Below are 17,807 nucleotides of genomic sequence, written 5' to 3' on the forward strand. Positions count from 1 at the left end.
ACAGTGTAGTAAATTTGATGGGATTGCTTTAAAAAAAAATCTCCTGCAACAAGAGATAAAGGCCTGCTGAAGAAAGTTGACAAACTATTGTTTTCTGGAGGTAACATTTGTCTTTAGTTCAAATTAGAGAGTCAGGTATTTGGGGTGAGATCTGATGGTGGTCAGAGACTCTTGTCCAAAATCTGTTTGAATCTGCCTTGGCCAGTGGTTCGGTTGGAGTGTCATCCCACCAAAAGGTTGCAGATTCGATTCTCCGTTGGGGCACATACCTAGCTTGTAGGTTGATCCCCAGTTGGGCTGCCCATCCATGTTTCTCTAAAAATAAAAAAATCCTCGGCTATTAGAAAACCAAGAAAACAAAATCTGTTTGAACCCTGGACTTGCTATCTGTGCCCAGTTTAGGGAATTTTAATCGTTTTTTGTTTTTTAATCCTCACCCGAGGTTATTTTTTCCATTGCTTTTGGAAAGGGAAGGGAGAGAGAGAGAGAGAGAGGGAGAAACATTGTGAGAGAGACACATTGATTGGTTGCCTCCCACACACACCCTGACCTGGGTGGGAGATCAAGCCTGCAACTGAGGTACATGCCCTTGGCAGGAATTGAACCTATTACCCTTCACTCTGCAGGCTGACACTCTAACCACTGAGCAAAACTTGCTAGGGCGGGAATTTTAATCTTACAGAAGTGAAAAAAAGGGGACAAAGCTTGTATGAGTGATTTATTTTTTGCAGATCTTTCTCTTTTTCTCTTCTGTTGTCTCCTCCAGTTTTTCCAGCCATCTGGTCTCAATCCCCAGAGGCAACTACCATTTTTTAGCTGCTTCAGTGTTCTTTTCCTTTGTTCTAAAAAAACAAAAACTTTCATAGCTCATTCTTTGAATTGACGTCTGCTGAAAATGAAGATTTAGTACCTTTATGTACTTGCTTTCATAATAAATTGTGATGTATATAAATGTAAACATATAATATATGAATATATGTAATATTTAAATACAATGCATAGTAAATGATATAAATATCATTTTTGCATTTTCATTGTTTCTGTTGTAGGAATCTGGTAGGTAACTGATTATATTTACTTTCTTATATAATCCTTTGAATGTGTTTTTTTCTGTAGTTTAGTAATTTCTTTTATTTTTAACTTGCTGCTTTTCTGTTCCTATTATTACTTCTGCTCTCTTCATGGTCAAATACATCAGGTAATTTATCAGTCAACTGTTTTTTCTCCTTGGATATCTTCTTGAAGCCCTCTGTCCTTCTGCCCTAATTTAAGCTGTTAGCTTCCCTTTACCATCATCCTGGGTAATTTACTTTGTCTCTGCCCTGTGTTGGATTTTCTTTTTCCTAGATCCCAGATTTTCTTTTTTTTTTTTGATACCTTACATGTCTGAACAGGTTCTTATTTTCCCTTGCATTGATAGTATAGCTGGGTATAGAATTATAGCTTGAGAATGTTTTCTTCAGAAACTTGAAGGCATTGACTTCATTATCTTGTGGTTTCTTCTGTTGCTTTAAAGCCATTTTGATTACCAGCCCTTTGTTTGTAACATTTTCCTCTGTAATATTCCTAATATCCTGAAATCATGAAATTTCACCGTAGTATGCCTTGATAATCTTTTTTTTTTTTTTTTTTTTTTCCAAACTGTTTTGTACTCATTGGGTCCTTTAAATGTAAGGATTGGTGTTCTTCAGTCTTGGAAATTTTATTTATTTTTTATTTATTTGGTAATTTCTTTCTCTGTTCTTCCTGGAGCTTCTGTTATGTTGGATATTGGACCACATAGTTTTATTCTCTTCTATTTTCTCTCCTGTTGTCCTGTTTCCCTTCTGCCCTCATCAGTTTTTCCTTTTTGTTTCTTCTGACATTTCCTCAATGTTATCTTTTAACTATCTGCTGGAATTTCTGCTTTCAGTTTAGCACTTTCCAAGAGCCCTTTCTGTTTTTTAAGCGGTATATTCTTGTTCTGTATATGAAATGTTTTTTCATTAGTTATGGGGTTTTTAACATTGAGTTTTCATTTGTTCTTGGCATTATTTCTGTTTCTTCTCAAGTTTTCTTTTTCTTCTGGCGATTCATGATGTCTATTTTAAGTGAGAGCTATTAGAAATCTAATTAGAAGCTCTGTGTGCATGGGTGGGCAATTCAGTAGTAGGCTTCATTGTACTTGCTAGCAGGCTTAACTTTTCTGTGGTGGAAAACTGTTACTGCATTATATAGGTTTTCTGGTTACTGTATTATATGTGTGTGTTTGTGTGTTTTTTCTCAGTTATTCCATAGATGAGTTTTCTAATTTCCTGCTTTAGGAGGGTGGACTGGGGGTTAATTTTACTTTGTAGAGTTAATTCTTGTTTTCAATTTGTTACCTTACCCTACTCTATGTAAGTTTGTAGCCTTTTGAGATCATTCATTGCAAAAGAATAAATACAGATTCCAGTCTCCTGCCTGGGTCAGTGAATGGTTCTGATTAGTTTGTATATACATTTTCCCCGTTCTTGTGGAACAAGCCCTCTTTTATTGAAAGTCCTTTATATAAGTTATTTAGACTTTGAAGGGAATCTCACAATTTTATAAATAGTTATTAAGCAATACAAATTCCGTCCCTTATTTGATCAGATATAAGATCTCAGACATTGGAGTCAGATTGTCATATGATGGCTTATACCTTTATGTAAGTTATATTGGGAATAAATGTAAGAATTTATAGGATTTCATTACTGGTTCTCTTGGTTTCTTTTTATTATCAGAGTTATTTTCTGAGTATGTGGTAATAACTTGATTTCCAAAGATTTATTGATATTAGGGTAAATTTATTAAGGTACATTCATCAGAAAATTTGAAACTTAACATATTATACTATCATTTGAATAATACTATACTATGGTTAATCTAGATTTAAAATTCATTATTAGTAAGTTTTTTGTTACCTATAATATAACTTAAGAGATCTGTTTAAACTTTAAAAAATAATTTTGCAAATGAAATTCATAACTTGGTACTAATTGTTTTAAATAGTGGACACTAGTTACCAAAGAGTTCAGTAACTTTAAGCTATAATAATTTGTCTTTTAAAAATATTCTAGGTGGAAGAATACATGTTCACTTTTAGTGAACAAGAGCATGTTCCCAAACTCAATTTTGGGTCGCCCACCTTTCACTCCAAACCATCAACAACATAATAACTTCTTCGCCCTGTCGCCAGCTCTTTATTCACACCAGCAGCTCATAGATGCACAGTTCAACTTTCAGAATGCAGAGTAAGTATGGTAATATTTTGGCCCATATCACTTGTAAATTTTGTTTTCTACTTGATGTATAAACCCTTATTACATGAAATGTTTGAAGTTAGAGAAAATGTCATTATGACTTATTTTCTTTTCATCAGTGAAATAATTTATTTTTTCTGAAATTGTTTTTTTTTCTTTTTGATTTGTTTTTTAAGGAAAAAATGTTTATTACTACTGTTCTTTGTTTTTGGTAGCTTGTCTAGAGCTGTGTCATTACAGCAGTTATATGGAAATGTCAGTCCAATACAGACTTCATTTTCCCCATTATTTCGAGGAAGGAAGTAAGTATTTCTTATTTAATTATTTTAAAAGAAAATTTTGCATTTCTTAGAACTGTGTAACGATGTATCTTTTATTAAAATTGTATGGACACTGTGTCCTAAATTTTTTTTTTTCTGGGATCTGTGTGATCAGTCCTGTCACAGAATTTTAAAACTTCTATGTAGTACTTAAAGAATTTTAGGAATCCTTTATTTATTCCTGTGGTTATAAGTTTTAGATGGAATGAAGCTATATTTCTTGAGAAAATGACTTTTAATTGAGATTTTTAACTAAATCAGATGGCTTTCTGTATTTGTATGCTAGGGCTGCCATAAAGTATAGCAGACTGGGTGACTTAAGCAGCAGAATTTACTTTCTCACAATTCTGGAGGCTAGAATTCCAAGATCCAGATGTTGACAGGTTTGGCTTATTCTGAAGCTTCCCTGTTTGGTTTGAAGATGGCTACCTTCTCCCTGTGTTTTCACATGGTTATCCCTGTGTCAGTGTTTTCTGTATTCTAATCTCTTCTTCTAAGGACAGTAGTCATATTGGATTAGGATCCACCCTAATGACCTTATTTTAACTTCTTTAAAGCCTCTGTGTCCAAATATAGTCACATTTTGAGATACTGGGGTTAGGGCTTAAACATACGACTTTTGAGGGAGACACAGTTCGGCCCATAACACCTTATTTCTAGTAAAGTTTACTACTATTTTGTTTATCTAAATCTTATCCAGGTAAGGTTCTGTGATAAATATTATAAAGAAAATTTTTATATGACATAAAGCTTTCTATCAAGAAGTCAAGAGCCAATTAATTTTAACCAGTTTGATGAAAAGAAACTGACCTATCACAGAGTAATTAATAATAGAGCTTTAGAGGTGATTATTAAAATATGATTTGGCAGTATTTGAAAGATGTTGCTATTTAAAGCATATATAAATATTTCATAATTTTTTGTCTGGTTAAAAATAACACTACCTAAGAATTACTGATCACACTGTGTGTAGTAGACATTATTCTAAGGACTTTACAAATAATCTGATTAAGCTTCACAACACTATGAGGTAGGTACTGTTATGCGTCTTCTGTTGAGGAGAAAGCTGAAGCACACAGTGGTTAAGCAATTAGTTATTCAACTAGAATTGGCATAACTGTGGTATGAACTCAGGAGGTCTGGCTCTACGTCCCGCGCTTAGTAGCACTGTGAGTTGTTCTTCAAAGTTGTCATTGTGGAAAGCTATATAATGATGCTAAAAGTATTGAGTTTATTCACATTTTTAATTTTTGGAAATTGCCTTGATAGCCAATTTGTGAATCATGAATGAAAATAAATTCCATTAGTTCATGTTTATACATATTTTTAAAAATAAAGTTGGCATTCTCAATAGAAGATATTCAAAATACAAAGCTCTAAGTTACTTTTAATGTTTAAAAAATCTTAACTATACTTCTTATGCTTTTAGCACTGTTCACTTTTAGTGAACCAGGTGTAGGAGTTCCAGTTATTTGTGGGTCTTTGAAGGAGAGAGAAATTGGGATAATCCCTAAGGAGTATTATAATAAAAACCTTCAGGTTTCTATGCCAGGTAGAATTTTAGAGCTTAAAAGGAATTGGATCACTTCCATGGCAAAAAGTATTACCTACATGAACAACTTAATATTTATCAGTGAAGCAAATTTATTTTTTTCAACAGATTATTTCTTTTAATGATTTCCCCCTTGCCTTTTATTTTGAAAAATTTTAAGCCTCCAGAAAAACTTAAATAATAATAAATAAACACCTGTATTCTATTAACCTAAATTCATCATTTAAAATTCTGCTGCATTATTTTTTTTCTGCCTCTTTCTCTATTCCCACATTTTTTTCTGAACCATATGAAAATAAGTTGTTGACATCATTTCACTTTACTCCAGTACATATCAGTGCATTCCTCCTAAAAACAAGGATTTTCTCCTAAATAACCAAATATACATTGTTCACATCCAAGAAATTTAACACTAAATATTATCTGAAATGTAGATCATTTTCAAATTTTCTTACTTGTCCAATATCTTTATAGCTTTTTAAAAAAAGTAAATATCACTTAATTTGGTCTTTCCTACCGATGGCGTCAGAACATAGGTGGACTCAGTGCCTTTTTTATATATAGCACTCAATTCACTTAATTTTATCTTCTTCCTGTTAGCGTTTAGATCTTTTGTTGTTAGTGATTCTGTAAATAGGAATTTTTCTATAGAGTTTTCACTGCTGAGATGAAACATTGGGGTAGTTTAAGAGTAGGAGATACACCTTAATGTATATAGGGTGTCCGCCCCAAAAGTATACATACTTTAACAGCTGATAGCTCCATTTTGAAAATGAAATGTATTTTAATAAACACTGCCTTTATAATTATTCAAAGTGTGTGTTTACATTTTTTTGGGACATTCTATATATGTAGTTTGGTTTTTTTATATGCATTTTTTTCCCTAAGGTGTATTTTCTAAGGCATCTTTTGTGCTGAAAATAGGTATTTTAAGATTCATATAGAACTAATAATGTGGCCTTGCTGAAAGAGTCAGTATTGTCATGTTATTTATATATTCTTAATTGTTTTCTGTTTGTTACCAGGAAGTTACACCTTTACTAAGGTATATTGCTTGTTTTCAGGAGATTAAGCGATGAAAAAAACCTTCCTCTTGACGGTAAACGGCAACGTTTCCATTCACCTCACCAAGAGCCAACTATAGTTAACCACATAGTGCCTTTATCAGGTGAAAGAAGATACTCAATGCCGCCATTGTTTCATACAAATTATGTACCAGATATTGTCAGATGCGTTCCACCTTTTCGAGAAATGCCAATTTTAGAACCTAGAGAAATGACACTGCCTGAGGCCAAAGATAAGGTAATAATAATGTAGATTTTAGTTTTATGTTTTGGGAAGTTAATATAAATAACGTATTAAAAGTATCAAAAATACCTAATGGCTTGGATTGAGTAGAACATACCTTTATTGTTCTGTTTAAAATACTGTCCAACACAGGTTTCTGTTGAAATTTGAGATTTTAATTTTTGTTAGCTATCGTTTTTGTGTGTGTGTTTTTTATATGGACGTGCAGCTTTCAGGAAATGAGATATTCTCTGTTTCGTAAAAATCTGTGATTAGAGCCGAAAATGTTTGATTTCTTAGTTCAGAGAAATCTGTTGTTACTTATTACAGAAAAACAAGTTTTCATGTGGATATTGTAATAAAGTGTTAAGAAGCATTTTCTTTTGTGATATTTGTGTTTGTTGTGAGATTTTTGAATGTCAAAAATAGAGAATCCAGGAGCCACTGAGGAAATAATACATTCAAATCAAGAAAGATTTTTTAAAAACATTATTTGTAAAAACATTTCAAATAAATGAAATTTAGCTATTTAAATAATAGTTCTTGGAAAATGACATTATCTGCATTCTCTTGGATTGTCTATGGCTTATATTTGCTGTTTTTGCATTTTCAAAGCTGCTTCACTCTTGAGAAATATGACATTGATATGCCAAGGAGAATGCGCCTGAAGAGAGTATAATGACTTTGTATTATTCATCTTGGGTTCCTAGCAACCAGCATAGGTCTGGAACATAGTAAGTGTATGGAAAATGTTGGGTCAAAAAAGGAACACTCCATTCCATAGTTGTGCTACTTTTTATTCTTTTTTTCTTTAACTGAGATAACATTGTACATAAAATTCACTCTCTTAAAGTGTATGATTCAGTGATTTTTAGTATATTCACTGAGTTGTGAAACCATCACTGCTATATTAAGTCCAGTACATTTTCATCACCATCCCCAAAAAAATCATGTATCCAATAGCAGTTCCTTTCCCATCCCTCCCCCTCCCCTTAGCCCCTGGCAACCGCTAGTCAATTTTTTAATCTCTGTGGATTTGCCTGTTCTGGACATTCCATGTAAATGGAATCATACTCTATGTGGTCTTGCTTCTTTCACTTAGCATGTTTTCAAGGTTCATCAGGTCATAGCATGTATCAGTTCTTTATTCTTTTTGAAAGCTGAATTAGATATACCATATTTTATTTATGCATTCCTCAGTTGATGGTCTTTTGGGCTGTTTCCACTTTTAAGCTATTCTGAATAATGTTACTATGAAAATCTTTGTACTGGTTTTTGTGTGGACATGTTTTCATTTCTCTTGAGTAAATACCTAGGAGTGAAATTGCTGTGTTATGTCAGTTCCTCTGTGTATAACTTTGAGGGACTGACAAAGTGTTTTCTAAAGTGGTTGCACCATTTTACATTCCCACTAGCAGTGTATGAGCATTCCAATTTCTCCATTTTCTTGTCAACACTTAGCTATTGTCTTTTTTAGTATAGCCATTGAAGTGGGTGTGAAATGGTATCTCATTAGACTTTTTATTTGATTTCCTAGTGACTTACGATGTTGATCATCTTTTCATTTGCATGTTGGCCATTTGTGCATCTTCTTTGGAGAACTGCCTATTCAGATCCGTTGCCCATTTTTAAATTGAGTTTATTATTTTTACTTTTGAGTTTTAATAGTTCTTTATATATTCTGAACACTAGACCCAGATCAGATATTTGATTTGCATATATATTCTTTCATTCTGTGGTTTGTCTTTTTACTTTCTTGATGTTGTTCTTTGAAGCACAAAAGCATTTCATTTTTATGAAATCCAATTTATTTGTTTTTCTCTGGTTGCTTAAGCTTTTAGGACTGTGTCTAAGAAACCATTGTGTAATCCATAGTCACAAGAATTAATGAGTATGTGTTATTCTAAGAGTTTTATAGTTTCAACCTTTACATTTAGGTCTTTGATCCATTTTGAGTTGAGTTTTATATGATATGAAGAGGAGGTCCAACTTGATTTTTTTTTTTTTTTAAATCTTTAAATATTTTTATTGTGTGTGTTTTTTTTTAGAGAAAAATGGAGGGAAAGAGAGAGAAACATTGATGTGAGAGCAGAACTTTGATTGGCTGCCTCCTGCACACACCCCTACCAGTGTAGGGACTGAGCCCACAACTTGGGCATGTGTCTTAACTGGGAATCGAACCAACAGCCTTTTTAGTATATGGGATGTCACCCAACTGGCTGAGTCACACAGGCCAGGGCCAACTTTATTCTTTTGCTGTTGTTCAGTTTTTCCAGCATTATTTATTAAAAAAAGACTGTCATTCTTTTTATACTATGAAGTTGGAAAAGCAACTAAGCAAAACCAGTGGGAGGCAGGAAAATGCAAGGTAAAATGGGAAAAGAATAGCTTCGGATGTTTTGGTATCATTTCTCCCTCTGCCCCTTCTTTGCTTTTTCATTTTAAAGAAACTCTTGTAATGCTATAATCTGAAAGCCTGTAATATAAATTAAATCAGACCAATTTTTGAATGAATATATAAGAATCTTTTATTATATGTGGAATTTTAATATATGTATGCAGTTAGACCCATTTTATGGAATTTATTATTCATAAAATATAGAGCTACACTACAGCTCTATATTTTGCATGGATTTTTATGTTTATAACAGTTAACTATTAGAACAAACTAAATAACCAGTAGTTCTACATATAAACTAGGTATATGTTGAGTCTCAGTAAATTTAATTATAAAATTCACATTAGTCAATATGAAGTAAAGTGTGGCTCCATATCAATAACTTTTTCTTTGCTTAGTGGCACAGAAAAAGATTATCTTAAATCTGATGTTCTTGAAATAAGCGTTTATGTCAAAGGAATAAAGATACATTTTGTTGTTAAACCAATTTATTTGAGTAGTACTCTCTACTTGCCTATTTGTTGGAGAAAGAAGGCAAGCAGTTAGTTCTGTGCTCATTCTTTAAGTGAACACTTTTTAAGAGAAATGTTTACTGATATCTCTTCTTTCTCTGCATTCTAAATATGCTATGTCATTTAGTCTTTTCAACCACCCTACCCCCATGACATGGATATTATCCTAATTTTACTGAGGCTCAGAAAGCTAAATAACTTGTTCAAGGTCACAGCTGGTAAGTGACACAACCAAGATTTGACCCTTGTCTCTAATAATACAAAGAGAAGGAAGTTAAGATGCTTAAAATCAAGCATAGGGAGATAGCATTCTTAGACCTGACTATAATACCTGGTAATCTGTGACAGTATTAGCTAATATTTATTGACTTTCTTTGCCAGCAGTGTGCTCAACAGTGTGTATGATTTACCTTTGTTTACCTCGTACGGTGTAAAGTGAGTGAGAGGTCAGTGTGGAATGAAAGTGGTGCAGTGGTTTGGAGCCTTGAATTCACAGTGCAATGCCATTGAAGGTTTTTGAGTAGAGGAATAGCATAATCAGATTTGCATTCTTGGGAAGATAGTTCTTGCAGTATAGTGGAGTTTCGTTTGGAATAAGGAGGGCCTGGAAGATGGACGATTACCTTGAAGGTTATTGAATTCATTCAGATGAGAGGTGCTGAAGCTTTCAGTTGTGGCAGATGGTAGGTAGAAAAGATGTGAGAGACCACACATAAGGAAAAGTGATAGAATGTGTGGAATGATTGAATGCCAGGGAGAGGGAGAGAGACTCCAGTTGATATGGTTCTGGACTACTATCAGATAAGGAACCTAGATTTGGGATATATAAGCTAATTGAGGAGCTAGTCAAGAGCTATTTGAAACTGTGGGAAAATCTGCTATAACATTTGTGCTCTTGAGAAACCTCATGTTCTGTAAATTGTACACTAAGAATATAGGGCTATGGGAAAATAGGGCTGGAGCAGACTAAACAATTTTGTAACTAGAATAATAGTGAAAGTAATAATTGCTACCTTGGGAAATAAATTGGACAGACCAGGTAGGTGGCTTAGCATGGCTGGATGCTGCTACAGAGGATATTAAAAATATACGTATAACCCATGGACACAGACAGTAGTGCTATGAAGGCCTAGGGAGGGGGTGGGAGTGGGTAGGAGAGGTCAGTGGGGGGGGGGGACATCTGTAATACTTTCAACAGTAAAGATAAATAAAAATACGGAATAGAGGAGATTGGCTTGGGGTGGGCACTGAGACAGGCAGGCAGTAGTGGAGCTCTGAGTCAGTGAGGCTACTGTGAAGGTAAACACAAAAGGAAATACACCAGCAGAGAGCTGTGCGAGGCTGTGGGTATCCTTTATTGATTGGGAACTCTGGGTAGAGGTGCTGCTTTTTAGTTGTCTTAGATCTAAAAAGGACTCCTGCCTGTGCAGCAGTCAAACTGAGGGCTTTTTTTCTTTCTTGTGAAGGTTATGATTCCACAATTTCATTTCCTCATACAGATCAACCCAACTGACATGTTAAATTAATATCATTCTTCTCTTTACCAATTTTCTGTAAGCTAATTGGTATTACAAAAAAATGTATTATAGCTGAATTGGCTGTATATACTTTAGAAGCAAGGCCAGGGACAGAGATAAATCCTTAAGTCACCTTTAATAAAAGTGACAATTGAAACTCCTGGAGTAGATTAGGTTCTGTATTTATTTAGTATTCAACAAATTATTTCTCAGTGCTTGCTATGTGCCACAAAATTGTGCTAAATATACATGGTATCTTCACCATATACATACAGTGTAGTGAGACGGAGGTCCATTAGAGACATGCAAATCACAGTTATTTTTTTATATATATATACACACACATACATATATATGTGTGCTATGAAGGAAAATTACAGTGCTGAGGGATGTCCTAAAGGAGGTAATATTTGGGCTGAGATCTGAGGAATAGTAGGCGTTAACTAGTGAAAGAGTGGCAGGGGTGGAGAGAATGCTTTAGAGGAAGGAACAGCACGTTTGGGGTCCTATGTAGAAAGAACGGGGTATGCAGAGGACAGAGAGGCCAAGATGGCTACAGTTTTGTTGATTAGGAGGAAAATGGCTGAAGTGGGGAGAGGGGCAGATCATGCAGAGACCTGTGTGTTCTTTTGGTCTTCAGCATAAGAACAGAGGTGAGTTTTTTTAAGCAGGAAAGAGAAATGTGTTAAAATTATTCTGACTTTATTGTATGAAGTTCAACAAGTGTGGATGTAGGGAAGTTATTGTTTTATACATAAAAGGTCCTGGTGACTTGAACAAGAAATGCTGGTAGTTAAGATGAAGAAAAATTGATGGCTTTAAGTTATATTTGGAAAGTGGAATTGATAGGATTTGATGCTAGATTAATTAGGTTGTCTAAGCCTCTGCACTATTGACATTTTGGACCAACTTTCTTTAGTGTGGGAGGGCTGTCCTACACAACATAAGGATATCTAGCCGAATTCCTGGCTTCAGCTCACACTAGATGCCACTATTCCCCAGTTATGAGAACCCAAAATGTCTGCAGACGTTGCCAGATGTTCAGTGGGGGACAGAATTGCCCCTGGTTGAGAACCACTGGATTAGACAGAAAAGACATTGAGGGTTAGTTCCAAGTGTCTGACCTCTCTAACTGGATGGGTGGTAGTGTCGTTCACCGAGAGAATAAGATGAAAGAGGAGTAAGATCTGTGTGCACGTGTATTGTGTAATAGGAACTGGAGGGTGAACGTGGCCTCGTGAGTTGTGTGGACACGTTGCCTTTAATGTGCATTTGTGACATCAAATTAGATACTGAGAGATGATAGTTTAATATGTACAGATTTGGAATTCAGGGGCAAGGTATTGACTAGAAATGTACATTTGGTAAGCATCAGCATATAGATGGTAATTGAAACCAAGAGTATGGATATGATTGTCCAGGAAGAGAAGAGAGCTGGATCCAAGATTGATGGAAAAAATTGAGGAACATGGCCTCATGAGTTGTGTGGACATGTTGCCTTTAATGTGCATTTGAAACATCGAATTAGATATTTAGAGATGATAGTTTAATATGTACAGATTTGGAATTCAGGGACAAGGTATTGAGGAAAGAATGAGAAAACAAATGGAAATTGAGAGTATATACAATTGTTTTGGGAAGTTTGGCTCTAAAGGGGAGGAGCAAAAGGTGGGAAGTTGGAACAGTTTTTGTTTTTGTTTTTCTTAAGGTTGGAGAAACTTTAGCTACATATAAAATTTCATGGGAAAGATTCAGTAGAGAGAGAAGATTGACTACTCTGAAAAGAAAACAATCATAGATACTATTCCCAGAAGGTAGAAAGGGTCCTGCTTATAGGAGTAATTGGCGTTAGGTAAGAAAAGCTTTTTGGAACTGGAGGAGCGGATAGGTGTGGATATAAGGAAACTGGTTTGCAGGATGGTATGGAGAAGTTGAGTGGAGTGTTCCCATAGTTGAATGACCTCCTGTTCTCTGTGAAGTAGTATGCAAGGCCACCCGCTGAGGGTAGAGGGGATGAAGCCGGATGTCTGAGGTTGGAAATAGCATTTAGAGTGCAGGAGATCATGCCGACCAGAGAAACAGAGGAAAAGGTTTGAAATACTGTTTGCTGGGTAGTGTATAGAGAGCTCACTCAGGATCGGTAAATACTTTAGATTTTTCCGCTTACATATGGCTTCTGTCACATCTATTTATTTGTTTGTTTTTATAACCCTTTAGAAATATAAAAACCATTCTTAGCTCATGTGCCATCCAAAAACAGCAACCGAAGGTTGGATTATACTTACTATGAATTATCTGTGACTATGTTTTTCTGTGACTTGTGAATGATACTTTACTTTGTAAAAGTTAGTAACTATTTCAGTTACTAAGTAACTGTTGTTACTTGGGTAACAGTAGTTTTGACTGTAAAGTGTTAAGGAGGAAATATGTATTTATTTTTAAAGTACTGTTGGTAGTATTGTTTTACACTTCTCACTGTGGTAATTACTTTTACATTTCTGAACAAATTTTTTACTTTTTTTTTGCGGTTAATTCAAGTTGAGTCAGCAGATACTGGAATTATTTGAAGCTTGTCAGCAGCAAGGAAGTGATTTAAAGAAAAAAGAACTCTGTCGAACACAGCTGCAGAGAGAAATTCAGATGTTATTTCCACGTATGTTTCCCTGCTTTTCATGCCCATTATGTATATGAATTTTTTTAAAATTATAAATAATACGTTATAATTCTCTTCTGTTTTCTAGAAAGCAGACTTTTTTTGGTTGGGTCCTCTTTAAATGGATTTGGTACCCGGAGCAGTGATGGTGACTTATGTCTAGTTGTTAAAGAGGAACCAGTAAGTAATGAAACATTTATTCTCATATTAAGTCACGTAAGAAATTTTATGTAAAAGTCATTGAGGAAAATAACTTGTTTTGTTTTAATTACTTCCTTGGATTCTTTGTTTATAGTAATTCAAGGAAAGCCAGGAAATACTTCTTTTTCTTTTAAGGTGTTTGTACAATAAGCGTAACAGGAATTTTAGCATTAATTTATTTTTCCGTTGTTAAAGTGAGATGGCTTCACTGTGTTTTTGAAGAGCTCTGACTCTGTTTTGAACCATCATTGAGTTAGATATGCTATAGGGTACAGCAAGGAAGAAGAGCATGTGTCAGCATTATCTTCTTGATATATTTCCTTTCCATTTGAATTTTCAGTGATTCTATTTTTAATCTTTATTTTTTTACCCCCTGGAAAATGCTATGGAGTTTGGAGTTCTTATTTTGGGAATACAAAAAGAGTGATTTCACTGAAATTTAAAATAAGGAAATAAGGCTATTGTGATATATTTCTTCTGATATTTTGGCTTTGTTTCTTTTTTTTGTTTTATTAAATTTTGTTATTTAGTATTGTGTTTATTTGAATTTCCTTTTAACTGATACTCTTCTGTATAGTTAATACCACAGTAATTGCTGACCTGAAGCAGGCTTTTTAATATGCTGAGGTCTCTTCTGAATTACCAAAGATTAAATTAATTTTAGTATAATTTTTAAAGGCCTTATAGTCCACCTCTTTAAAAATATGAGAAGAACCTATTGAATGGTAATATATATTTTTACTATTCCTGTTATTCCACTAATGAAATTGGCTTCTAGTTAATGCAAATCAGAAAGAGATTTATTTCAGGAAAGAAACTATTTTTCTAGGCTTTGAAATCATACAAAGGAAAATTTTAAAAAACTCAGAAATAATGAACAAAGTGGAGAATACTAGAGTTTTTTAATTAATACTTTCTCTCATGTAATTATAGTATGCTCAGGCCCATCCCACTAACCTTTAGTCTTATCCACGTGTCTAAATCATGTTGTCACAACTTACACTGATAGACTTGACCCTTATCCTCAATCTGGATGGGGAAATAAAGCATGCTATAGGAAGTTAAAACTGATTATTTTTCTTGGGAAAACATTGGTTTTTGTACATTTATACTAAAGGAAAACGTGACATATGGCTCTTTCAGTATTTCTTTTTAAATTGTTCTTTAGGTTTAAAATCAGAAATTGACTTAGAATTGTGATGTGAAAGACAACATAAAGGCTGACTTTTCCTAAAATGCAATGTAGTGTATATTGAAAAGTAACTCCAAAGAAAAGTATACTTTATATGTTTTTTCTTTGTTGAGATACATTAAGAAAATAAAACACTAAATTTAGAAAGATAATGAAAAAACACTTTATTTTTAACTTTTCAGTGTTTTTTTCAGGTAAATCAGAAGACTGAAGCACGGCATATACTCACCTTAGTCCATAAACACTTCTGTACTAGACTTTGTAAGTCGGATATGCCTCAAGTTCATATGTCATCTGACATAACTATTTATTTAAAATGTTTCTCTCACTTTATTTTCTGGTAAGAATTATTTATTTTCTGGTTAGGGTAGGTATTATGTGGATCCTTTTTTCCAAATGAATTCCTTTAAGTTTTGATTAAGAAGAGAACCATTTATTCAACAATTCTTTATAGAGTTTACTTGCAAGTTAACACGCTGAATGCCCTGGAGAACTCATATATAAGCTTCAGTTCTTCTTCTCAAAAGGCTATAGACTGTTAGGGAAGCTAAGGCATAGAATATAAATAGCAGCAATGTAAAGTATCTGTGAAAAGCCAAAAGAATGATACAAGTAAAGTCTTATTCAGGTGAGGGAGAGAGAATTTTGTTTGTTTTGCAGTGACATGCAATTTATGACAGATTTAAAAAATATGATCACTGAACATGAAGCCCAAATGAATTACTCCAATAGGAAGCAAAATTGTTGACAGGCAATTTTATTATAAGATTTTATTCTTTGAATAAGCTAACTAAGCAGATTTTAATCCACTTGTTAAGCCATCTCAAATTTATTTTAAACTTAAACAGAATATTGTGGAAAGTTGAAGTCACACTAATTGTGTGATGTTGGAAAGACATTGTTGCATTTATTTAACAGATACATATTCCTTAAGTGTCAGACTTTTAAGTGGAAAATTCAAAGTCAAGTAAAAAGTTACTACCCTTGAACAACTTACATCTATTATTGGAGAGAAATAAATCAAATTATTTTATTGGAGTTAAGTTTTCAGATCTGTGAAATAAGGGAGTAATTTATACCTTAAGTGGGTTTTAATAGCAGTATTAGAATTATAAATATTAAATATGGAAGGGACCTTAGAGATCATCTAACTCAAATGAAAGTTGCGTTTTTTTTCTTTTTCTTTTTCTGGCTTTTAATAGTTAAGGAGACTGATGACCATGGGATTAGATTAGTAACTTGCAGTAGTACAGTTGGTTTTTGTTGGTGTTAGAACTTTTACTTGGAACTTGAAACTTTTAACTCCTTATTTTCCACTAAATCTCACTGAATTCTTACACATAAATTCTATTTGAAGCTTGGTATATTCTATGATTTTGGTGGTAAAGCATTATAACAAATTTTAAAAGTACATATTTTTATTGATTCTTAGAGAGAGGAAGGGAGAGGGAGAGAGCGAAACATTGATTCACTGCCTCCTGCACACCCCCTACGTGGGATCAAGCCCGCATCCTGAGCATGTGTCCTGATGGGAATCAAACTGTCAGCCTTTTGGTACACAGGACAATGCCCAACCAAATAAACAACACCAGGCAGGGCACAGAAATTTTTAGTTTTTAAATCTGGCATTACATTTTTCTTTAGTTAAAAACATTAGGAAATTGCTCATTTGGGAAAGTTTGCATTTTCTTTTTTATACATTTCTGTATTTTCCCAAATTTCCACAATGAACGATGTATTACTTTGAACTCAGGAAAAAAATTTTTTTTGATGGGATAAAAAATATGTAGGTATGTGTTCTTCCCCTAGAAGTCATACTTATTTGAATATATCTCTGCCCCATGTATCATGTTACAAGCATTTCCACATTTATGACACTGTACGTAATGATTTTTATAACTGCCATAATGTCTTGCCATGTGCTGAACAAAAATTTATCCATTTATCCCACTGCTGCTAGCTTAGATATTTTTCAAGTTTATAATACTCTGATGAACTTCTTTATAAATCTTTTTTGATATTAAACCACATTTCTGAAAATAACTTCAATATTAAGCCCTCTAAATAGTATTGGAAATTCCAGTCTTAGAAGAAGTTTTGATAGTGTCCTTTTTTGGCTTTATTTCTCAGAGACTGTGTTTTCTTAAATGATTTTAGCTTGGTAAAATCTACTTTAAAAAAATGTACATTCGTACACTATAAATTTGAGAAGTATTTACAGATCTTCACATTATCTTTTATCCTTTAGCTGGCTACATTGAGAGACCTCAGCTGATTCGAGCAAAAGTGCCAATTGTGAAGTTCAGGGATAAAGTCAGGTAAATAATTACTGAATTCCCTTTTTTCAGTTGCTTTAGATAATTTTTAGATATTCTTTTGATGTAGATAATTAAGAAATGTGTGCTATAACATAACTTATCTTCATTATTTTTGGAATTTACTTGATTTGATCTTTGAAATAATTTTTGAAAATGGTCTGAGCAGTTTTTCATGGTTAATTGTATGTAGTTATTCTGCTTCAAATTTGGAGTATTTGAGACTACCCAGTTTAAGGAATATATACCTATTTATATTTTAGATTTTTTTTTTTTTTTTAAATATATCTTTATTGACTTCAGAGAGAGGAAAGGAGAGGGAGAGACAGAGATAGAAACATCAATGATGAGAGTCATTGATCGGCTGCCTCCTGCACACCCCCGACTGGGGATCGAGCCCGAAACCCCGGCATGTGCCCTGACTGGGAATCGAACCCCGATCGCCTGGATCCTAGGTCGACGCTCAACCGCTGAGCCACGCCCGGTCGGGCTGTATTTCAGATTTTTTAATGATCATTTGCCTTTTGAAAATGTAATGAATGCACTAAGAACACATCTTAATTGATGAAATTTCATGTGTCAGAGAGGTGGTTGTAA

At 33.9% G+C, this 17,807-nt stretch overlaps 1 protein-coding gene across 2 annotated transcripts in view; it reads left to right on the plus strand.

Moving 5' to 3' along the window:
* The window catches only part of TENT2 (terminal nucleotidyltransferase 2), a 49,822-nt gene that overhangs the window by 3,132 nt on the left and 28,883 nt on the right, over positions 1–17,807 (plus strand). Inside the window, exons 2-8 of one of the 2 annotated variants that reach the window (XM_016210364.2) lie at positions 3,081–3,254; positions 3,479–3,565; positions 6,200–6,437; positions 13,388–13,502; positions 13,591–13,682; positions 15,090–15,156; positions 17,144–17,213. In XM_016210364.2, coding sequence (XP_016065850.1) covers positions 3,118–3,254; positions 3,479–3,565; positions 6,200–6,437; positions 13,388–13,502; positions 13,591–13,682; positions 15,090–15,156; positions 17,144–17,213 — 806 coding nt within the window. In that variant the 5' untranslated portion in view covers positions 3,081–3,117. Of the gene's footprint in view, positions 1–3,080; positions 3,255–3,478; positions 3,566–6,199; positions 6,438–13,387; positions 13,503–13,590; positions 13,683–15,077; positions 15,157–17,143; positions 17,214–17,807 lie in introns of both variants that reach the window. The other variant, XM_016210362.2, reaches the window with a different exon arrangement.

This window comes from Miniopterus natalensis, chromosome 3 (genome assembly GCF_054644295.1).
Source record: "Miniopterus natalensis isolate mMinNat1 chromosome 3, mMinNat1.hap1, whole genome shotgun sequence".
In the NCBI taxonomy this organism is placed as follows: Eukaryota; Metazoa; Chordata; class Mammalia; order Chiroptera; family Miniopteridae; genus Miniopterus; species Miniopterus natalensis.